The sequence below is a fragment of the Cariama cristata genome, unplaced genomic scaffold (genome assembly GCF_000690535.1).
Source record: "Cariama cristata isolate BGI_N322 unplaced genomic scaffold, ASM69053v1 scaffold31525, whole genome shotgun sequence".
Taxonomy (NCBI): Eukaryota; Metazoa; Chordata; class Aves; order Cariamiformes; family Cariamidae; genus Cariama; species Cariama cristata.
In genome coordinates, this window is record NW_009617468.1 from 15,479 (window position 1) to 40,293 (window position 24,815).

The 24,815-nt window shown below is 40.7% G+C and overlaps 1 protein-coding gene across 1 annotated transcript in view; it reads left to right on the top strand.

Annotated features, from left to right (window-relative positions):
• Positions 1-24,815, top strand: part of LIMCH1 (LIM and calponin homology domains 1) — a gene marked incomplete at its 3' end in the record, with an annotated part of 42,047 nt that overhangs the window by 10,206 nt on the left and 7,026 nt on the right. The window contains exons 4-7 of the mRNA XM_009700546.1: positions 999-1,194; positions 5,534-5,783; positions 19,442-19,477; positions 24,179-24,305. Coding sequence (XP_009698848.1) covers positions 999-1,194; positions 5,534-5,783; positions 19,442-19,477; positions 24,179-24,305 — 609 coding nt within the window. The remainder of the gene's footprint in view (positions 1-998; positions 1,195-5,533; positions 5,784-19,441; positions 19,478-24,178; positions 24,306-24,815) is intronic.

A 24,815-nucleotide genomic window follows, 5' to 3' on the forward strand; every position in this document is an offset into this window, starting at 1 on the left:
TCACATTCCAGCCTCTCTGGGTCACAAAATGTCAGTCTGATAATGGCACCCACATCTCTGACTTTACTTACTGTTAAGGGAGAAAAAAACAGATTTATCTTTGAATAAACATAGTTATTTTTATTTTTTCTCAGCCTGTGCAATTGTAATTAATGTTAAGACACTCTCTAAAACAAGGGATTTATTATAATGCAAGGGTGAGGATGGCTTCTATTGACCTTTTCCTCTGCTGGAGTTTCAGTGTTTTAGTATGTGCTGCTTGCACTGGAAAGAATTTATAATCACAGGGCTGTCAAAGACTGCCATTGTTCTCCCTGCTCTGAACATGTGGGTCAGCTACAAGTGCTTTCATATCCCCCAGAGCCAGGAGCTGGCAAAGAGTAAAGAGCACAACTGAATTCTTCAGAGGCATCAGGAAAAGCATTTTGCATATTTTTCATTGCTGATTGCTTCAGAAAGACATCCCTCTTTCATAACAGGAATTTCTCTTCAAGGTAGAAGGAGGCTGGGGCACACTGCTTCATTATTTTGCCGAGCTGAAGCAGCAACAACAAATGCTGTCTGCTGGTGTCCCAGCCAGATACAATAGATGGGCAAGGGGAGGGGGGGATCTTTTGGAAAGCAGCAGACTTAATCCTGACGCAGGCATGATGTTAAAATTGTAGTGTCTTTGCCTGTGCTATGGACTGTGGACGACAAGTCAAGTTTCAGGTTACTTTTAGTTTTGATCAGTTTGTTAACTTGCCTATTGCAACTTTTTCTCAGTTCGTCATACTAACCTAATGAGCGGGGTTTCCTCTTAATCAGCATAAAATTTGGGTTTATCGCAAGCTTGCACTTTTGTTTTGAAGGGAGAAGGGGCAGAAAACAAGGAAACTCTTTTTTGGGGAGGAGATTTTTAGTATTTGGGAAGATGCTTTGTTATCTGATGTGCAATGGATCTCATGGGTATGTCAGAGGCTTCTTTATGAAGAGGTACCTGCTGTACTTCCATGTAGGAAACGGAGGATATCGAGAGCCCAAAGCGCAGCATTCGTGACAGTGGCTATATAGACTGCTGGGACTCTGAACGCAGCGATTCCCTCTCCCCGCCTCGCCACGGCAGAGATGATTCCTTTGACAGTCTGGACTCCTTTGGCTCCCGCTCGCAGCAGACACCGTCTCCAGATGTAGTGCTCAGAGGGAGCAGCGATGGTAAGTACCGGTCACAGTGCGGCACATGCATAACGTTGTGGCATATAAGTAATGTTTCTGGCACAAATGTGCCGTTTGGAAGCCGGACACAACCTCTGAATCGTGCTAATCCAGTGGAAGAACTTCTCTGTGAATGCTGATTTGTGCTCCCTGAGGTTTAGATGACTTTGCGAACAACTTACTTGAAGTCTGTCTCAGTTAGGATAACATAGCATTGAAAAATGAGTTACGTCATTGCAGTGTAATTTTATGATGAGAAGGGTGCTTTGCTGGGTTATGGTGTAAGAAGATGTTAAACAGACTCATTTTAACTTATAAAGTGGGATGGAGAAAGAAATAAAAGCGCAAGAACAAGGGAAATATTGAAGTGAATAAAATGTTTGCCTAAGTAAACCCTGAGCAGATAAATGCCGTAGAAATATCTTGGAAATATCTGATACTTGACAGAGTTTTGAAGCCTGATGTACAACATTTTACCACATGCCAGATTTATTTCCATGGTATTTAGAAAATTGGGTAAATTAATAGCTCCTGGCATCGGAGCTGTGGCCATCTTTGTACACCTTTGAGTAAGGACATGCAGCTCTACGCTTACAGAAGGGATGCTCCTTGTCTGCCTTTCTTATCTGATTCCCAGAGACTTCCAGAGGCTTGTAAACACAATGTGCTGGATGAGGAAGGATTTGTTGGAGGTAGGTCTGGAGCATGTACTTAGGTTACCTGTCAGGGGCACGATTCTGGTTCAGAGCAAAAAGGTGCTTGATTGAGGCTCCCTCTGCGTGGTTGCATTCCCGATGAATGGATGAATCAGTCAGACTTCATCATCAGATGAAGTTATGTTCCACACATGAATCGCTTTTCCTTAGTAATGTTATTTATTTAATAAAAATAGGAAGGGCAGAAATACTTTTTGGTAGGAACCAGATGTTTTGGCAGTGTGAAAGAAACTGGTGCTAATCCTAACCGGACACATGAGAGATTTCCTGAGGTGATGGGGAACTCCTTAAAACTAAAGAGCTGGCAGGGAGAGCTGCTGTCACAGCTGAATTATGGAAGAGCTGTGGGGAAAGCAGGGCTAAGATCTGCTCTGCTGTTTTGAGTGGCCTGTGGTATTGGGGCTGTTGCTGGTTCACCATCCAGAACCAGCTGCTGGATCTGATTCCCTGAAGCAGTCTCATGCCCCCTCAGACACTGAACAGAGCAAATGAGACAAAAGTGTGGTATTGGCAAATAGGAACACCTCACATGTCCTAATCAAGAAGTGTTGCTCCATCCTGGGTGCTCTAGGAGTGTCCAGTGTCCCTGCCTACTTGAAACTGGTAGGGAGGCAGTTATATATGTCCTGGAGCTGCTTCCTATTAAATTCTGCTGTATTAGCAGATTTTAGTAAAGTTTTGTCGTCCTTTGTTTGCCACAGCTAAGACATACTATCTTGTCACATTCTTGAGTCCATAACAAAGACAAAAAAAGATGCCAGCATATAAAGCTTGTTCTTAAAAATTGGTGTTTAACCGTATCCAGGCCCAGGGTGGATGCAGATGCTGTATGCACACGTATGACTTGTCCAGCCGGCCCTTTCTGATATGTCCCATTTTCCATGCTTGCTGCTGCTGTAACTTCACAGCTGTCTGCTCCAAGAGTGGCAGGTGAGGTGTAGCTTGGCTGACCTCTTTTCTATGAAACCTCTTCCTCTGGCCTCAGCAGGCCAGTGTTTCACTCAGCTGCATGTAGGTTTTGATAGAAATAATGTAACTGGATGGAGGAAAAGGTTCTGCTTGCATTACTTCTCTCTCCATTCAGATAGGAGCTTTATAAACCTAATAATATGCTAGCGAAATTAAGCTATGATTCCTTCCACTCCTAGGAAAAAAAAATTAATGAATAGAGATCATTTAAGTGATCCTAAGGTGATTGGTTTAGGTAGAAGCAGTAAGTAGTACTACCTTCACAAATGGCATCTGCAGTTAGCCCGACTGTTTAGGTCCTATGTGGACCCTGTCCTTTGGTAAAAACCGAACAAAACCAGTGGTAGAGCAGAACAGTTTGTTTAAAACCCAGTGGTGCTGCAGACTGACTTGCCCATAGGGTTGCTAATGTACTCAGGAATGAATAAAATCATCTGCTTGGCTGGTGGTTGTGCATGGATCCTTGTATGAAGGATCTGTGCGTGTCTGTGGTGTGTAACTGCTTGTTACGGGTTCTGGAAACTGGCTGCTGCCGCTTCTACTTGGAAATACAGAACAACAAAGTTAACGTTATAAATGTAGAGCACAACTGCATCTTCCATTTGGTGCTTTGACTTCAAGTGCTTTTTTTGCAAATTTGAACTGAAAATAATTTCACAAGTAAAATATGAATAATTAAAGAAGCTGTTTGTCTTTGAAGCTCAGCTTGGGGATGCTTGTAGGCACATCAGTAATGAGGGAGAGGAATCTGTTTTAATTCCTCTGCTACTGTGGTTATTCCAGCATTTCTGTCTGCTGGTTCAAGACTGGTTTTCGTGTGATAAAAAAAATAAACACCAGAACAAAGTCAAGAGCAAACAGAATAGCGAATAGCAGTAAGGGATCTTTTAATTTTCTTTTAGCTGCTCTGTGGCCCTGCTCAGTCTAATGATACTACAGCTCTTCAAATGTCAGCTATCCTCAATCACCCATGATTGTGTGGTCCTGTCTCCACTTTTTGTTTAGATATAGACTCAGGTTACCAATCGTGGGACTAGTTATCATATAATCTTAACCAAAATTGTTTAAGCAAAAGATTACTGGCAAAAAGTGCGTTGTGGTTTTTGTCTAACTAGCTCATTTCCATTTTGTCTTGTCTTTTCTTACTGTTTGTTCCATTTCAGTCTTCTTCATCTCTCTCCAAGCAGACATTGAATAACTCAATCTGCTGCAAAAGCTCTTTGCAAATAACATTCCTAGCATATTCAGACCTCTTTTCGTTCCCCCACTTTGAATTATACACAAGCTACTTGTGATTTTTATGACTTCATTGTTTTCAGTTGTTCATTAGGTAGCTCAGTGAATTAGCTAGTAATTTACTAGCTTGGTGAATTAGCAAGAGGACACAACCTGGGTGGCTTCCCCTCACCCAAAAAGAGGAACACCTATTGCATATGCAAGTGTTGTAAAGGGGCCAAGGGCCAGGGACATCCAACACTCCAAAGCTGGGAGAAGATTTGGACACTGGTGGGAGAAATGGCTGAATATGCTCCATTTCACTTAGTGTAAACCAGGGCCTGTGGTGATGTTACGCTGCTGGGAGAGAACTATTTACGTAACGTCTTTGTGAATTACTTAAAAAGATTCACAACGGTGCAGGGAATCTAGTGAATGTCTATGAAGTGGCTTCCAAAATGGCTATGAGGGCAGTTTCACTGCAACTGGTCTTTAAGGTATTTGTCCTATCATTTGGGAGTTTTCTTTTTAAGTTGGAAAAGTCTCGCCTAAGTTTCTGTGTTTTAAATGGATTGTAAATATCAGGAAGTTCATTTGAATGAAATAAAGTAGTCACTCAGCTATGTTGATCTTCCATCCTGTTCTCTGTAACTCTGGATTTGGCTGTCTCACCTTCTTTCTTTTCTTTGTCAGCAAGTATTCTTCAATCTTTGCTGTATTGATCTGACCTCTAAACCCTGAGATCCCTTCCTTCTCTCCTTGCACCTTTCCATCAGAGGATCGGGGGACTCTGTCTATTTTGCAGTCTGCTAGACTGATTGACCAGGCAACTGATGAGACTGGAGAGAGACCATCCAAGTCTTCTGGTTTATAGCAGCTGATGCTTATTCTCAGATTTTGATCAAAGCTGATGCTGTGTGCATTCAGATTGCTGTTAATATGTGTGTGTAGAAACATCCACAGATTCCTGCCTTTCTGTAAATACACAGCATGCAACCTTTTTTTGCTTGAGCTTGTGCTGTGCACATTTAAGTCTAGGTTCAAGAGTGTGAATCAGGTCAAACGTACCCATATGTACAACTAGGAGTCATTCAGACTTTAGTCAGGTAAGCTTCTGTAGCTGTCCTGTGTGATTGACAAGTCTGGCTTAATGTGACCCTGAGTTTTTTTGACATGACCTGTGGCTGAAGATGAGTTTTTCAGGGGTAGAAAATAGGACTGATGGAAAAAAATGTTTATTGTCTGTGTAGATATTATGGCTACTACCTTCAGTGACTGATTTTAAAATATAAATACAGGTAAATGTGGCCTCATTTTTTGGTGCTCACATGCTAAATGTAATTTTTTTGGTGGTGTCTTCTCTGATTTATATTTAAAAAAACCCCAACAACTTGGATGAAAGTGGAAACAAAAGGAATTTTTTTCTCCTTCCTCTCTAGGGAGAGGAAGTGACTCGGAAACTGACCTGCCACACAGAAAGATGCCAGATGTGAAAAAAGATGATATGTTGGCGAGGCGGACCTCACATGGTGAACCTAAATCAGCTGTGCCTTTTAACCAGTACCTCCCAAACAAGAGTAATCAGACTTTCTATGTACCTGCTCCACTTCGGAAAAAGAAAGCTGAACGAGAAGAGTACCGAAAGAGCTGGAGCACAGCGACTTCACCGCTAGGAGACAGACCTTTCAGGTAAGATTGGCATCTCCAACTTCTCCCTTCCTCGGTCATGATGCTTTAACACTTGCCTAATTTCCATTCTTTTCATAAGGCATATGAAGCTGTAATAAATCTCTTGCTAAGATGGTACTGATAAATTGTTTGTAGCAATTGGCGAAGGTGGTAGAAATGCAATAAGTGGAAAATCACTGTCTTGATGTCATTATTTACCATACAATGCAATGTATAGCTTGTGTTTGACAGGATGTTGGCTTATATAAGTATCCTGGATGTTGACTCAAACCCAAGGCTGAACAAAAATGTTCTGGATGATGTGTCTCAGTTTTCAAGACAGTTACTCACTGACAAATGATACTTACAAGTAACGTTTGGTGTATTAAACTGAAATAGGTAATATTTTTGCTGTATTTGCATAAAATCAATTTATTTACATGTAATATTCTATACACCAGTACAGTTTATATAGCTGTCACTATGTGTTTCTGCATGCTGGTTTTGTAAACTGATACTTCACTTTTGATTTGGCCTAAGAAGCAACTTCCATTAAATAAAGCGTAACTATCTTCCCGGATTATTCATCAGAATGTCCTTTGGTGTTTTCATATTGAGAAAATGTGCTTACAATAATTAAGTGTATGTGTTTCAGACATAACATACATTAAACTACCTTGTATAATTCAATAGCAAACCCCACCCTGAAACCATAGAAGAAGAACAAAATGAAACATCAGGACTCTGTGAAAAGGAGAAAGTAGACTCCACAGCTCCTGAGACAAGCTCCCTTAAAAGTCAAGTAGATTTGAATCAAAATGAAGGAAAGTCCATAGACCAGTCTCCTTCATGTAGTGCAAAAGAAGCATCAGCACCCAAGGGGAAAGATGCAGAAGAGATCAGAAAGTTAAGAAGACTCGAACAAGCTGGCATTAAGGTCATGTCAGCAGCCCAGCGCTATGGAAGGTTAGCCCAACGGTGTGGGAAATTGTGCACGCTTCACATTTTTAGGGTTGGCTGAAGTGTGGATTTCCTCGATCCCCTGTGATTTCACTTCTCCTAACAAAAATCTGGTCTGCTAAGCACTCACAATTACTAGTGAACGTCTTGGTCTGAAAAGGCTTGTGATGTGGCAGCTGTGGATTGCAGAGTTGTATGATGCTAACTGCATTTGTGTGGAGAAATTGTATTGATTTACAGCATAATGTAAACAGACTCCAAGAAAACTACTACACAGACTACTTGTCACCTTCCACCTAATACTTTCTTGCATTTAGTAAAAAATACATATAAATGTACGTTAAAAATGCCTTGTTTAGGCAAAAGTTTCAGAAACTTACTTTATTTGTTGCTGATGGGATAGTTTAGTTTACTGGACCACACTCTTTAGGTGGTTAATACTTTTAGCTGTGTTGCATTTATTTGTAACGGCAGGAACTATAAAAGTACAGTGCTTGTTAACACGTGTACCAGTTAAAGCATGGAGGCATAGTTCAGCAGTCATAATTTGACTGACTTTGGCATGGAGTATTAGTAGTTATTCACTTATTACCAGTGTTACTTGGTTTTGGATGTTGTTCAATTTGGTTATTTCCTGTTCTTTAACCCAAGAGCTGAATGATGGCTAGGCTCACTGCCAACGCCTTTCCATCATCTGATATCAGATCCTTATGAAAAATCTCTTTTTCTCATGGGGATGGCCTGCAAAGCAAAGTTTTAACCAACATGTCAGAAGACTAGGCTCTTATAAAGGATCAAAACGGTTTGGCTAAAGGGTGTCCAAATGTCCTTCTGTCCAAAACATTTTATTTAGGATTGTGAGGTGAAATCCTGACAGTGAGTAGTTTCTACAGTCTGAGCTTTGAAATGTAGTAGTAAAATGTAGAGCTTTTATGTGATACATCTTGTTTCTAGATACAGTGAAGCTTGTCTGGAGCCATATACGAATGTGCCATATGCAGATAAACCAGTCACAGTATATACACTGTCATATGTCCTCTTCTCAGGTTTGCTTCACTGTTGTCAAGCTGTAATGAACAAATATTTGTGTGTGGTTGTGGAGTACTACTTTAACAAAGCCAGATACTAATGAAGAGGAACTATCTGTCATAAATTAGTCCTTCAGGCTCCGTTTGTGTGCTAGTCCATCAGGAATCCATAAACCAGTAGGATACTAGCCTGGTCCTGTTCTGAGTCCCAGCTATAATATTAATGGTAGTAATGTAGTACTATGTAGTAAAATGCAGTAATAGTTGTGTTTGGCAGTGCAGTGCACAACAAATAGTACTGTTTGCATTTGCATTTGGAGGATGCTTACCACATTGAGAGGCCCTTTTCTAACCCTGAGCTTGATCTACTGGCTTGATCTCCACAAAAGAAGAACATGTGATCAAATGTGTGGTTCTTTGGCAGGAAATTGGGTCTCCGCTTTCCTTGGACAATCTGTTCTCCTGACAGGACTGAAGGAGAAGGGAGCAGAAATAGCAAGCCATTTTCCTTCCTTGCTCTCAGTGGAAGCAACTTGTGGAATTTGGCAGCTGGAGGAAGGAGGAGCTGCTGGTTTTCTGCCCCAGCTGAGGGTCAAGGAGCAGATCTTTGTAGCCCAAGCTTCACCATAGTGAAGTAGAAGCCTGCTCCTGGGGATTGTAGGAAGACACAGCAGAAAAGGCACTGGGGTCAGAGGTCTGTAAGGAAAATTATTTGTATGTGTAAGTGGAAGAATAGTGGGTAAGGAGAAGGGAAGAATTTAGTAGTGACACTTTAAGATACAGAGGAGCATTTAATCATCTTTCTTAATGTCTCATTATCATTCCCTCTTCTTTGAACCTCTCCATTTTCTCTCTCTTCTTCTTGGTATCAAATTCAAATTTCCATGTACTAATGGCACTGAGCAATTTTCAATCCCTCTTGTTTCTCTATTCTGGTTTTTTTTTTTTTCTTTCACCCCTCTTACTCCCTCGTCTTTGTATGATGCCAGCCTCTCTGTTTTTTCACCTGAGGTTGTCAGTTGTCTTCTGGTTCCTCTAGGTTGTTTACAGGCAGTTTCCTCTCAACATATTGACCTCTGGAGGACACCCACTGTGCCTTTGAGTTCTACAAGGCATCTAATTGTTCCTGAAGCTGAAACTCAGTAGGGGAGCTTTTTGAGTCCAGCACAGGAAGGATTTGAACTTGTATGCAAATGTGGGTTTTGCTTGGAATCTAAGTACTTACCTCCATTGCTGTAGCATGTTCTAGGAAAGGGCTCCATTGAACTAGATGCTATACAAATGCATGCCAAAAAGCATTCCTCCTTCCCAAGGGAGTGTACTGTCTCTTTATAGCATGTTGTTTTATTGATGTGTGATCTTCCTTGCTAGCTTATTGTCTGCACCTGTCTCTTAGTTACACTATTGTATCTGAAAGGTAAGGATCACATTCATGGGGACTCCCTGTAAAGAGCAGAATTAAATGTGTTGTAATAGATGATGGAGAGGAGGATGTAAGAGAGAAATATGAGCAAACGTTTTTGGCATGTTCGTTGCAAAAGGGACATGGACTCTTATCTTGACAGTGCATAAGCGTGCAAAACCCTTTCGTTATTCCAAAATGCAATATAAGGATCCACAAGCCTGTACAGGACCCTGCTTCAGGGAGTGCAAATGCCTGCAGTCTGATGCTTTGGAAGCACCTGCTGTACCAGTGTAGACCCAGGTGTTGTTTCTGCAAGGGCTGGGGGTGGGTGTGCAAGAGCAATTTGCAAATATGCAGGGCATTCTGGTCCATTGCAAGCTTTAAATATACAGTCTTTGCTATCTCTATGGTAAACTGGACTTAAAATACACTTTTGAGACCATCACAGACTGATTCAGGAGACCCCAAAATGTCACAGCTAATCTCTGATTCCATTAAAAACAAAATGTAAATGGATGGAAAATATTCTTAACCTAGAAACTGATTGCTGAAGTCTAGTTACATACTAAAAGCTGTAAGTTCTTCAGTTATTCACTACAATGACGCACAGTTGCTCTTTTGAATATTGTAAGTCTATATGTTGCCAAAAACATCTTTCTCAGAAATGCTACGTTTCATATTCTCAAGCTTCAATAGCATTGGCGGACATGAGACTGAAAAAATCCAGCAGTTTTTACTAAATAATCACTTTGTAATACATAGCTTTTAAAAACTAAAAGCATAAAACAATACCCCCAACCTAACCAGCTGAATAAATACTCATCTTACTGATTTTAAGTAAATATAAACAAGATTTAATGGACTATTATGTGATTTTTATACATGCATTTTATGTCCAGCGTCCTAAAAATTATTTCCAAATTGCTCGATTTCAGAAAAGGGTGTCACGGTCCACTCGGTGGACTCGTGATGGTTCGTTAAACTCTGGTCCTGAAGTGCAAAAAACAAAGGCAAAAACACCAAAGGGGTTTTGTTTCAATCAATCAGTGTAACTTTACTATGTTGCCTGTAAAGCGGCATGTGATAGGTAAAAAGAGTGAAGAGGGAAAGAAAAGGTAAAGTAAAAGAGGGAGAGAATTATAGCTACCACCACGGGTCCAAGGCGTCCCTATGGTCCCAGGTCCGGCGGCGTCCCGTCGGTCCTCCGATCGTTGTCATCTCCGGTGGGGAAAGCTTCCAAACTTTGGCTGTTAAGGAGCATCTTTTATGCTGAGCAACACACCTTGCCCCCTCCTCTGTCCCATGGACCACTGCCAACCTCTGCCTTCCCAAGCAAGACTTCTGCTGATGGAGAGTGTATGCAAAGCATGCAGCAGCTCAGAGTTGTCTGTTCCAGCTGTTTCTGAACCTGTTGTGAACAGAGATGCTCATGAGGGAGAGGGACAGCAGATCCCTTTGGAGCACCATCGGCCAGTGTTGTCTGTTGCCTTAAATGAAATCTTGATCCTTCACAGAGATCTACAGAAAATGTTGCCTTTGGCTAATTTGAGAGCATGCTCTCCACATCGCTGATGAGGGGGGAACCTCTGCGTTGCAGCGTAACAAGGCGAAGGCAGGCAGTTTCATATTGCTCCTTTGTCCTCCGACCTGAGCCAGGCTGACCTGTTAGGGATGGTTTATGACCTCCCCATAACTTTCTCTGGCAACCTTGTTGAGCAGTACTTTGAAAGGACAGATGGGGCTGTAAAAGAAGTGGCATGTATAGTGGGCTTGCAGGGCTTTAAAATGTTTAAAAAACCCAGCTAATTATAACACTGCTGCTTTTTTAAAATAATAGAGAAACTCAAAGCAACCCCTGAGCTGTTTAAATTTGCTTTCTTAATGTCCTCTTTTTTTCCCTTTGTATAGCAAGGTGTGCTCTATGAAAGAGGAAATGCAAGAGATTTGCAGACTACAAAAGTACTGCAGGAAACAGTCTACTACTTGATATCCAGCTTCCTAAAATATCAATAAATAACAATTTGATTTTTAAACAGGAGTGTCACCTAGCTCTTGCCATCTGTCTTTTTAGTTTGCTTAAGCGTATTGACCGTTAGAAGTTAAAATAAGCTTAATCTTTCTGGGCACCAGCTGTCAAGGGTCTTTGTTGTCGTAATCTTCAGAAACAACAAGGCTGCGTTCCTATCAGTTGCAGTTCTGACCAAGGCAGGTGGCAGTGTGTTCCAGCATGCCACCATCATTGACATGATTGTAGCTACTGTGTGTCCACACTGGCATAGAGGGCTTATTCTGAGGGAAAGGGAAGATTAGTTGGGGAAAGAATCGAACATCGATGTGTGTGAGAAGAAAAGCAGTTAACAATATTAGGGCAAGCAGCCTCAGTGATTACTCAGATCTTTTTTTAAAAAAATAGAGCCATTAAGAAGAAAAAGTGCCAAATATCTGATATTTCAGGATTCAGCACTGTTGGCCAGGGATCAGGTATTTGCATCAAATCTCTGTGTTTGAAGTGTTCAAGAAGTTTAATACTGCCATTTACAGTATACATTCACTGCATCTAGTGTGTTAAACTAGTTCTTACTGGTTCTTCTAGCTATAGCTAAAATAAGTAAAGATCCAGCACACTGATTTTCTGTGTGAAGTCCTTGCGGACTTGTTACTTGTATATAATAAGTTTTATTTATAGCAAGACTTTGCCCAATCTAACAGCAGCCTGGAGCATATTTGATTAACTGTGCCTGTTTTATGACCTGGAGATGAGTGCTGCCACTGCCATCTCCTCTCCTGGTGCATCAAGAGCTTTATTTAATTTTGCTCTGTGTCAGTAAAAAGCCAACATGGGAAGACAGTGGAAGCATCCCAGACATCATCCTTCGCAAGGACAACCCCTTCATGACATATTATCAAGGGAAGGATTCTGGTTCAGAAGATGAAGCAGCCAGCAGAGTTCCTGATTTAGAAAAGGATGACTTTGCCACCCGGAGAGCCAGAATGAATCAACCCAAACACATAGTTCCATTTAACTCCTTTTTAATTGGACCCTATATGAATACAGATAAAGGTAAACTGGAAGACGTTAAGAAGCCATTGCAGATGGAAAAGCAGGAACATGCAAGGTGTGCATTCGTGGTCTTTTTCTTTCTGTTACAATGCTTAATTTCACATGGCTTATTGCTGTGTAGGACTAAAGCTGTCTTGACTACAAAAAACTTAAAGGATAAAATAAATGCAAATGCTTTATCATCAGTGAACAAAAAAAAAAGAGATGTAGATTACCCACTGTGATTTTTTTATTTGAGTATCAGGACTAGGAGCTTAAATTGGCTGTAAGTGTAGATAATCTAAAGACTAGACACTTTTGTTATCTAAGCTCATGAGACAGCTCATAAGCCTCAGTAACGAAGAATAAACTTAGAAGATACATTTTGCATCTCAGCTCTTTTGCTGAGCAATTTCAGTGCACATTTGTGGATGCATTTGTTTAATCTAATGCCCTTTTAATACTCTGCATAAAACATGGACTCAGATAGTCTTTAGTTAAGGCACTGAGTATGCATGCCTGCTGTACTGCAACAAATTGTGTTGCACATAGTCCTAATGTTTCTTATACAGCATTGTTTTTGGAAATGAAGTGTGAGTTACAAGGTTTCAGCCTAGAAAATTTCTTCTTTCTTCAGTTCAGTGGTACAGACCTTTAAGAAGCTGCTGGACACAACTATCTGCTAGGCACAGATCTTCTTCAGGAAACAAGTGTATTTGTTTCATTTGTGCAAAGAGAAGTGATCCTAGATAAAACCACTATATACACGTTACAGTGGACCTTGACTGTAATAATTGATACATTCAGAAAACTTCTCTTAATATTTAGTAGCTCTTTTCAGTAATGCAAAATGTGCCTTTCAGTTGCTGGTAATTTGATTATATTAACATTTTCTAATGACTGGTTTGGCAGGGCATCTGAAGAGCACATAACCAAATTTTAATATTCTAATGCTATTGACATGACTCTAAGATCAAAGAAATTCTGTAGTATGTTTGCAAGCAAAATTTGAATTCACTTCGCTAATAATATGAAAATGAGATATTTGTAACTATTTAAGAGAAACCTTATTGCATAAATGCTTAATACAGTAATAACTTAAAGATTTTTCTTGCTGGAGCTAGGAATAGAAGTCATGCAAAGAAGTGGTCTCAATAGTGCATAAGCAGGGTAGCGTAGATGAGAGGTTTCAACTTCAAATGATTTGTTACATGTTTACTTCCTAAAATTAATGTAAAACTAATCTTAGACATTCAGTTTTATGTTCTTTTGCTCTGAATCTCTTCTATTGACACTGATTTATCATTGCTCCCTCGAAATATCTTTTCTTGCTGAACTGGAATGTGCATTAAATTAGAAGACGACGGGTGCACATGGCATCAGCAAGGCAAATAGTGACAAGCAAAGAGAACCCACTTCTGCAAACTGAGAAGACTGAGTCAGAGGAGGAACAGCAGATGAAAGGGCCTCATACTGAAAGAGATGTTCTGGCTAAACGGAAATCTCAAAGCACCCTTCCTCAGCTACGAGAAGATGGGATTTTCGTGAATGCCTCTATAACAAAAGCAGATCTGGAGACCTGGAGAAGATTGAAACTGTCAGGGGAGCCCAGGTACGGTTTCTGCCAGTGGACAGGATTGGCACCCTGGGAAGCATTTTTATTTGTCGCAATCTGCTGTGTGTGCTAGTGGTTTTAAACTTGAAGTACGCCTTGTTGACAACCATTCCTTACCTATTTCAGTTTTCAGGGGGAGTCCAAAATCTGTACAGGGATGCTATCTATCATGAAATGAAAGTGTGTCCATCATTTAGAACACTATAGTAGTTTTGCGGTTGCTTCCCTGGTGGACACTCTTAATGTCATATCAGAAAGTTTCCTCTTGTCTTGTGGCTCAGTCTGCTTTGAAGCTGCTCAGAGTTGAACAGCACAAAGGTCCAAGTGACACCACTAACTCAGCAGCACTGTGTTGATGCCGACCAAGCTATCTTCAGGACTTGGGGCATTATACCTTGGGAGTATTACCTGAGGATCAGCATCTCTTTGCATTAATGTGGCTATACTGCTTTTGAGCCCTGAGCTAATATGTCTGCATGGCATTGTACTCCAATGCTGAGTAAATACACCAGCACTGTTTGTCACTGCAGCAGGGCTTTCAGGAGCCTCATTTTATGGTGTAGGTGTGCTCTTACTGTAAAATAAAACTCTGCAAAAGGAGCTGGTATGAAGCAGTTGTTCTAAGCTGTTTCTCTATGGAAATGGGCTATAACGTATGCAGGTGATTTGTGACTCCAGTAGGAAAGGATAACAGCTCCTAGGCACTTGCCATTTTCCAATTAAAGGTGGCTATCTGTTCAGGCAGTCTTCTAACAATGTGGTTACTTTATGCAATTTTAGCTCCAATACAAACTATCAAAACTCAGTCATTCTCTCATCTTAAAGGTATTAGTAGTCTCTCCATTACTTTTGAGGTGATTTATTAAAATCAAGATTCAGTCTCCTTGGTTTAGGATAAGTGAATTGTCTCTGCTAGTGCTCTCATGCCACTGGAACTCCTGGTGACACAGTGGGAGTACTGGTGCCATGCAGTCCCACACAGCATGTGGTCCAGGTCTGTGTGAGCAGGTACCGGAGCTATGGCTTTATTAGAGTGAAGAAATGAGTCTGGAATGGGCCGCATGCTATGTTCCTTCGCCTAAGGAAGAGCTTCCATGGATGTGCTCCTAGAGTTTCCCCACAGGTCTGCAGTATCTTCGGCTTTTATCTGTCATTTGGGCCTCAGTATGCCACAGCTGTTTGTAGTTGTGTCCTTGAATTTTAAAATAAAAACCCTTCAAAACCTTAGGAGCATTTAATTTGCTTTGTTCTGGGGTCTCATGTAGGGGGGATTCTTTTATTCTTCATTCTGACTAGTGAAGAAGATTGCAAATGTCCCAGTGACACTCTGCCACCAGCTGAAATCACGGTGAAAGCCGCAACCGATGATGATTTTGCTGTCCGCAAAGCCAGAGCAAACAAAAAGGCTGGTAGCCCCAAGCAGAAGTTTGTGCATTTTGGACCAGTAACTGAGATTGATCAACAGAAATGGGACAAGCTCGTTATTGGAAGAGCTTCATCCAAGAGTGGAACAGAAGAGGAAAACAGGAAAGACAGTGTGGAGAGTCACTCTGGTGTTGAAAGCTCTCCTTCAGCCACTGTTGGCAGTCTCAGGTTTGCTGAACACAGCGATGAAGTATCTAAGCCACAGAATGAGTCCAGGTATTTGGTGTGGCTTAGGAAGTGCTGCTAAGCTGGAAATGAGACCTGTTCTTGCCAGATGCTGAGCTGCATGGGGGTGGACTGCAGCATAGACCTAAGAGCTGTTTATGTGCACAGCCTTGTTCAGAAGTCATCTGATGCCTTCACAGTATCTTAACATGTTTAGGGTTATGCAAAACAACGCTGTGCAAAGGTCTTCTGAGAGCTTGCCTCAAAACTTCTGGCAGGTGGTGAAATTGCTGGTATCTCAGAGTCTGAGCTGTCATTCAAGCTTTTTCTGCTTCTTGAATTTCAATGGCTTTGCTCTGCCTGCTTTCAGCACATTAGGAATTTGTCATTCAGCTTGCTGGCCTTACTGATGTTCAAAAAATGCTAGATTTACTTTCTTTTTGAAGATGTAATGCTGAAACCAGGGTGTATTGGTGCTCTGTGTTTCTGGCATTTATCTGGAGGAGAATTACAGCTCTGGGAAGTTGTCATATTAACAGAGCTTACATTTCTTTGGCTTTTCTTTAACTGCTTAGTCTGTGGCTGTAGCAAGAATTTTTAATGAATGCTTTTAGCAAGCAATTCATTCAGTTAAGTTTGTGTGTTTATAAAACATTTGCAGACTGAGTTGGAGGACTCCTCTCCTTACCTTTCATTTGACCTGAGAATGTTTTGTCTCTCTCACTCCTCCTCTCAATCTCATCGCTAGTGAGGTAGCCAAGTCAGGTACAGATGACTCTTGCAGGAGAATGCTGTCACCTGTCCCAGCTTTTGGCATCGTCTCTGAGAAACAAACCCTGTGCAGTTTGAACAAATGGCAAGAAAGCACCAAGGAAGAATGTGACGGGCATTTACCAGACATTGAAAGGGATGATATGTTGGTTAGAAGGATGGGAACTTTTCAGAGGCATACCACTAGCCCCGTTCCCATACATTGTCCTCCCATGTCGGTAGCTACTCATCTGCTGCAGCAGCAGGAAGGGGAGGCAGGAGCTCCTGAGAAGGATTTGAAGACTCCGCGGGAAGCAGAAAGGTCAGAGAACAGAAGCAGATCCCTCTGAGCTTCATGCCTGATTTGTGTGTGGTGTTAGCTTGGATCAGTCAGCAATGTTGTTCCGTTCTTCACACAGCCTTTAAAGATGTGTTTTACTCATTCATCATGGCATGTGTTCTGTTTTATGAAATTACTTACAAGAATGTATCCTATGAACATTAAACGGTCTGTTTCTTTCATAATATTTAAGTACTTCAGTTGTTAATTGCTGTTCAGCATGAAAACAGTCTTTCATCTTTTGGGGGGATTTCTTTTGCAGGCCAGGGTGTTTTGTCCAGGCTTTTATGCCAGCTTCCAAGTGAATAATTCCTCACATGCATTTTTATGCAATCCCCAAGTTCTAACGAATCACCTACATAAGCGTGGCATTCAACTTAGCTTCCTCTTGCTCTCACTCCCTGCGCTGCAGCTAAAGATGCCTAGTTGTCCATCACTCTGCAACTGTGTTTTGAGTAACGGTACCCCACATTGCCTGAGCAGCCACTTGCACAAGTGAGCATTATCATGGAACAGTGTCACTTGTCTCTCTGAGCAGTACTGTCACACGAGAAGAAAACCAAGAACAGCTTGAAACCCCTGAGCTGCAGAACGCTGGAGCAGAAAACAAAGTGAAATTTCCAGACCCACAAAGAGATGACATGTTGGCCAGAAGAACTGGAACTTTTCTGAAGCAACCTGGGCCCAGTGTTAAGCAGTTCCTTCCTATGCCATTTTCAAAGCAGCAGAATAAGCAGGGCACAGCTAGAGAACTTGAGAAGAAAACTACGAGGTAAGAAAGTTGTGCTTCTCAGCTGGCCCTGTGGGCTGTTTGTCAAGATCTCTTGGTCTGGAAGAGTTGGCCCAGCAGTGGTTTCTTCCAGGCTTGACCTCGATCCTGCGCCGACTCTTTGAAATCAGAAGGCGGCAATGCAGGGTTTCTGGCCCTTTTGGTAGAACCCTGTAAAGACTCAGAGCAGAGCTCTACCAAATGCAAAATCCTAACAGCATGTGGAATGGATATACATAGCAAGATTGGGTTACATTTGCAGAGGTTTCTGGTTAAGTATGAGCTAATCATTACAAAGGATTCCAGCTAGAAATAGAGGTGCTGGATATGGTAGGTTAGATGCTTGTCTGTAGCTTAGCTGGTGCTGGTGACTTCCAAACAGGAAATCTAGAGATCTGGACATACCTCCTGATAATGCTCAGTGTCTTTCTAAGCACCTTTGTTCAGAGGTGTGCAGCTATGTGGGGAAGTTGGTGGTTTAAGCCCTTGAACAGGGTTATCGTTGGCTGGTTGAGCCACATGCAAGCAGGAGTGGAAAGGTTCTTATTCATCAACCTCTTCAAAGTACATGAGGAGAAGGATGTGCATGTGCCTGTGTATACACAAATGAAAAAGTAGTGTACAGCTCTGCCAGGAGAAGAAAAACTGTCATCCACCATAGAATTGAACAGTGGTTTGGTGTTGAGAAGACCTTAAGTTGAATAGCTTAGTTAAAATATGTACTTAATACTTTCATCTTTGGCGGTGTCCAGGACGGTTGATGTTTCTGACTTAGAGGAATGGAAGTACAAACATTTGACTCTATTAAAATTATGTTTTGTGCACCTGCCTCACTTAACTTGTCGCCTGTCAGCTATTTGGGGTTGGGATTGGGGGTTTGTTAACTTACAGTTACGTTTTTTGTTATGTATATGTGATTTTTCAAATGTTGCTTAATACATCTCTTTGCACTGCTGCCTTTGGCTCACTCAGGCCTGAGAAATGTCCACAAGTCTGCATTAATAGCTCTGGAAAACCTGTAATACAACCGCCACAAGAACAGCAGCAAGGGCAGGAAGAATGCAGTCTCCCTCCTGCAGGACAAGATGAGACTATTTGTACTGCCCAAGTGGGTGAAGGTAGCCTTAATGAAGAGCACCTTGGTCAAACGTCTAAGCTTCAGGAGGCGCCTGAGGAAAGCAAAATGGAAACATTGTCATCCAAGGATGAGCATCTGCAAACGTGAGCTCTCTATGGTGTGAATCACGCAGCTTGTACGCCCCTGTGTGCACACTTCAGAATTCAGATTGTGCATTGCCTGGTGTGTTTTCAGTCCAGACTAAGATACTGTATGTCAGTAATACACTTCTTAGAAACAAACAGAAAAGTTATGTAATGCATTTTCTTTTGAAATACTTGAAATATTGAAGTGAAAGCTACTTGAAAGGAAGTATTTGATTACAGTATATATGTTGAATTGCAAAAAAAAGTTTATGAATAGCAGAGGTTCAATTGGACTCTGCTCTTTTAGAGATGTGTATCTTGCTTCTCCATTATTAGAAAATGTTGCAGTGTCGACTTTTGTACTTGATGTTCTTTTTTGATAAATCCCAGATACAAATATGTGATTTGCATGGCTCTAAACAAGACTGTCACTTTAGTGAATGACACTGACTTGTGTATTACCAGTACCTGTTTTCAGCTACACACAGCCCCCCCCCAAAAAAAACCAACAACAACAACAGCAACAAAAAAGGAAATCCTGTGGTTCACTTTCTGCTTATAATATTTGTCTCTTCCATGCTTCAGTAATGGTGATTCTGAGCACTGCTGTGGAATGTAACTTAAGTTTTGTCTCCATTCATCGCATGTATGGCACTTAATGTAAATGTTAATATATTGTCTATTTTCAATAACTATTTTCTACACCCGTTTTAGGTATACTTCAGCAGATTTTTATAATGAGGGCATTAGTATGGAGTCAGGGAGGGATGGGTAATGTTCTTACGTAGTTTGACCTCCAGATGGTTAGGTAAGTCTTGTTTGCTGAATACATAATCCCTGAACAGTATGATTCTTTTTTGGTCAGCTTTACTAGTAAAGGTTGGATATTCAGGTGACAGTTAGCCAAATTGTATGGGTCCAGTTGCAATTACTACTTAATGTATTTATCAACGCTCTAATTTTATATTTGGTCTTGTAGATTCGGCCCCAGAACTCCTGTGTCTGATGACGCAGAGTAAGTTGTCTTGTGTTCACAAGATTCTGCTTTAAACAACTTACACTGCATGCTTTCCCGTCTCTCTACTAATTTACGATGCAGTTGATGCCTGATTATTATTTTGCAGTGTTCCAGCAAATAAGTTTTTCAGGAAAGCACTGAAAAATGGAATGCAATATGGCTTACATTGCAGCTAAAAATAGTTTTTATATAAAAGCCCATAAAAACTGAGCGTAATACTAATGTCCAGCTGTTGCTTAACGTATTGTTTCCTCTTCTTTTCTTTTCTTTTCTTTTGTTTTTCTCCTGAATTTCCATTGCCTCTAATCAACTACAGGTAAAGAGAGTTGGGTTGAATCTGGGCTGGGTGTTGAGGAAAAAAATTAACTATGACCTATACAGGAAGAAAAAAGAAATCCCAAAATAAAATAAAATCCATTGTGATCTTCAGAATAATTACCAGGAAAATACATCTTCAGCTGTTCCTTTATTGTCTTTGAAAATTTTTCTCTTGAATCCCTTGTAGGTTGGGTTTAATTTAATAATGTACTAAACTTCATTTTTTAAAGCTCTTGGCAGAAGGAGTAGGACTGTGACATTTATTGCACTCAAACATTTTAATTGTGTGTGTATGCATGTAAACTGTAGTTCAGAATCTTATGCAATGTCATTTAGAAAGCTCTGTGAAAGTACTAGCTATTCTTACAAAGCGCAAGCATTTAGAAGCAAAGAAATACTTGGGAACTACCCACATAGTAATGTCCTTAATATCCTTCTTCTGTTCACAGAAATGCACATGACATTCTCTGTCTCCCAGATTAAATCACAAAATAGAAACGGCATGGAGGGTTCTTTATGACAAGTATATACAGAGACTCATACAATTTTTCACCCTTTCCTCTAATGATAAAGGCTAGAATCGTAGACTGAATATTCTTTACAAGATTTGTAATACTTTTATGCTGAGCAAAGCATGTGTCCTCTGACCACAGAGTAAATGTGATCATTGTCAAGCAGGAGAAATCTGTTCAATCAAATGAAGAGATGAGACAAAAAGAGCGAAACAACTCAGAAGTGTTACACTTAATGAGGACTTTCCTGCCATTTCAGAAAGCCTACCTATCTGATTGATTTGTTCATTTGTTTTCCCACATTTTTGCATATCCATATTAAATGCAAACATGAGAGAAGGTACATGGAGATTCCTTCAAAGGGGCATTGCAATGGGTTTGGTTGTGTAATGTGAGAGTAGCAAAGATGAATAAATCATATTGTTTATTCCACATTGATTCTGATTTTGTTTTAAAAGGCAAAACAATAAATGTTCAAGCCTCATTGTCATCCTTTCCAGATGTACCACAGTTTACAGAGCAACTATGTTCCTAAACTTTAAGTTCTTAGAAATGTAAGATTGTGTTTTTCCTTCTGAAGACGAAGTACTTATGAATAATCTAATAAAATTTGGCTCTCAAGTAGGAAAAATAAATTGAACTGACATTTAAAATGCTTCCAAAATGTTTGTCAAGTCTCCTTTGAAAACTCTGGAACTTGAATTCAGTCTTAAACTAGGTGCTGTTTATTCCAACAGCAAAACTAGAAACTCCTTTATTAGACTGACAAAGTTCCCTTTGCTGATTAGGGAATGCTAGGTATTGTCATCAGCCCTGGGCTGTCTCAGGATCCAGAAGAGGCAGTACTTAGTGGTTGCTGCTGATCAACCCCATTCCCATCTCCTGAAGAGACAGGGCTGAATTCTGTTGGTAGTATGACAGTCCAGGGTGAGTTTAGGCTTATGCTTTATACTTTAAGCCTGACAAGCAAATAATAGTGAGCTGAGATTTTTGAATATTTATTTACTAGAGTCTGATTCTTTAGCCAGCTTGTCACTTTTTATGGTTTGTTGGGGTTCCTTAAGTCTTAGTATGCCTGTAAAATGGTAACGCAGCCACATAATAAATGCCTTGTGTAAGGATTTTTAACATATTCTCAGAAAAATAAGGTTTTTTACCTTATTTCTCACTTTTAAATTGAATAGTCTGAACACTCAAGCGCTTGAGGACTTCTTTTTATGCAACACTTGTTCAGACTGGGTTAAAAAAATAATAATTGCTGTGTGATATCACTGACAAGAACAACTGTAATTTGTGAGAATAAAGTAGCATAACTTAAAAATCACATCATCCCAAAGATGTAGCCCTCCAAAATACCCTGTTGGTCTGCACAGTGTTTTTTCCCAGGTCTTTGTTAGAACAGCAGGTCTGGTACACTGGTCAGCGGATGGGCCTCTTGCTTCCAGACAGTTTGGATACAATCCTCAGAGCTTTGCTAATGGCAGAAAATTGATGAACATGAATTTGGTACAGTTACATCTTCCCCATCTACTTGCATGGTGTGTGCCTGCCGGCCCAGCACATGGTTGAAGGAAGGAGTAAATCTGGTTCTGTTTGTGCAGCTGTCGGTGATGGGCTGGAGTCATTTGTAGTTTATATAAGAAAGAAATATGACAAAATTATGTGGGACTTGTAGTGAAAGTGTCTTTTGGCAGAAGCTTAGAGTTTTGGCCTCTTTGATTCTTTTCAAAGGATGAACTTGTCAGGTGGAAAAGTTGATGTAGACCTTTCAGTTGGCCTTTTCCATGTATTCAGGAAAGTAGGTGGTTCTCCTTAACGGTTACTACATGTTGGTTAGAGCAGAGCACAGTGCTTTGAGATGTGAATCCTTCAGATTGCTCTCCTGGGGAGGATATGTTTGCATAGTAACATGTTGCTGCAGAGTTGATGTTTGAACCTACCTGGTTGCTTATCCATGGCAATGGAGGCCCAGCAGCAGGAGTAGAAGGTGCATGTGGGGTTGTAGTGTATAATTTGATTCCTCGCCTAGGCTGAAGCCTTTTCCAGAGTACCTTCTTTGTTGCATTGTTAATAGCCTTAAAACCTTTGCTTTCGTTGTCTCTGTGCACCCTGAGAAACCCAAGTGAATGCAGGGAATAAATACTACCCTTTCATTAGGACATCAGGGGACTCTTGTTAGAAAGTATTTTTATTTTCCCATCCCAAATGGCAGAGGGTGAGTACTCATGTACTCTACTAGAACCAGTTACCACCATTTCAGGTCTTCTCTTTTCTTCTTCTGTAGGTGAATGAAAAATTCTCTGACATGAGGGAAGGGTACGAGAAAGGAGCTACAAAACCAGTTTGACTCAGTAGGCTCAAGGTGGCAAATACTTAACACTAAAGGCATTTCTTAAGTGTGAGTTTCAAAAGCTCTTAAATTGAAATAAACCCTTTAAGGGTGACTTTATTACAAGCTATGCATCTCCCAACTTACCTGACCAGACTGCAAAATACGACTGATATTTAAATGTTCCTTAGTAAGTGCCTTTAGTTTTAAAAACAACAAAATGTGCCATCTCTTTAGGTTCAGTTATTTAGGAGTGCTCCAATCCAATCCTGAGCAATGCAACCCTTAAACAACCCACAGAGAAACCCAAATTAGTGTACTCAGCCCTCTGTTTAAGAGGTGAAGCATAGTAATACATTAACCTCGCTGTTCATGCTTAAAGGCAATAGGATGTATATGCTGTCCTTCGTTTCTGAGTAAATATCTACGAACTGGATGGGATCTGTGCATGTCCTTTTCCATCCACTGTCCAGACCTTTCATTTTTCCCTTGAGAGTGGTTCATTCCCATCTTTGCTTGCCTGAATACAAATGTTGGCTAAACATACATATGCACAGTTTCCTGTGACTATTCACTTTGATTACTGTGGACACAGTTGCCTACAATTTTATCTTCATTGGGTGCTTCTGCTGGTTGGCTTGTTGGCTCACCTGAAGTTACAGATGATCATTTGAAGACTGCTGTGAGATCACCTCATGTGGAACTGCATGGCTTTTTTTTGGTTTTGCTTTTTGCTTTTAATGGCACAACTGAGGTCATGTTTTACTAATAATAGGTAGTAGGAGGGAGTAGTAAGTACGTTATCTTCATGTGAAGATCTTTATATAATATGAATGGATGTATAATATCAAACCATGACCTTTTTTTCCTTTAACTCTCTAAAGGTCAAGGATAGAAATAGAATGTGTAGAAAGACACTGTTTTGTTCTGAACGTCAGCTTTACTTGTTAGGTTAGCCGTATTAATAAGTTGGTGCTGCTAGCGTTGTGTTTCTCTGGGGCAGGGAGAGGAGAGGAGGAAGTACCGTGCTGTTCGTGCTGCGTGTACTTCTCTGGGCACGCTCTCCCCGGTTTTGTAGCCATAGCATTTAGCCAACCATTCTGCCCCCAATATACTTCTCAAGCCTCTCTTGTTTTACACTGAAATGGAAATTGGTATCTGTGGTGTTATTTGGAGGGGTCTTGAAAACTCACTGGGAAACAAATCTTCAGAAAGTAAAATGTTCTGAACTCTGCTCTGAAGAGAATGATTTTAATAAGAATATCGATGGAGGTGTAATGTTAGTAACGCTTCTTAACGAGAGGCAAAGTTGCAGTCAACTAACAAAAACAAGAGAAAGTTGAGGAGTATAATGCCTGTATAATGCGGGAGCCATAGGGATGCTGACTGGTCCTTCTAGGGGACTGCTGCTTTCGGGAGCTTCGTAACGGTGCAGGTGTCTGACTCTGCTGTAGCACCCTCATGTGGCTTTAGCTCTAACAAGCTGAAGGAGTATAAGCTTCTAAATAACGCTGCACTTCTTATTTCCTCTTTGTTTAGGAGTGTGAGCATGTTTGACATGAGATGTGAAGAAGAAGCTGTGACTCAGCCTCATAGCAAAGCTCGCCATGAGAAACTGCAGAACATACACAACCAGCTGAAAGAGGATGAGACCAGGTGGCAAGATGTGAGTATGCAACATTGTCTGCAGTGCTGGCATTGAGGCCAGCTAGCTAGGCAAAAAGTGCAACCTGCTAAATCTACAGTTGTTCTCTAGCACAAAAATAATCAGGAGCTTTTTTCCTTCCCTGTCCCCTCCCCCCACAATGGATTATTGCTAAAAGCATAGAAGTTCATAATTTGATGTAAATTACAGAATACAAGGTCTTCTGCTGCCTCTGCTTGTGCATCATGTATTTTGCTTTTTTAAAAAAATGTAATTAAACTGTGATTAGGTAAAAATGAGAGCAGAACAGCTTCTAACTGCTAATTTCTCTAACTTCTGTAACTAGCAAATGCCCAAAGTGACAAAATACAAGACTAAGCAGGACAGTGAATAAATAGGTTGGACTTGGCTTTCATAAATTTGCATAGATACAAAAAACGCTAACATTTTCCATCTTGTCCAAGCAAACAAATTAACCCTTTAAGTTAGCTACACCCTTCTTGGGTTACAAGTCCTTTCCAAACACTCTTT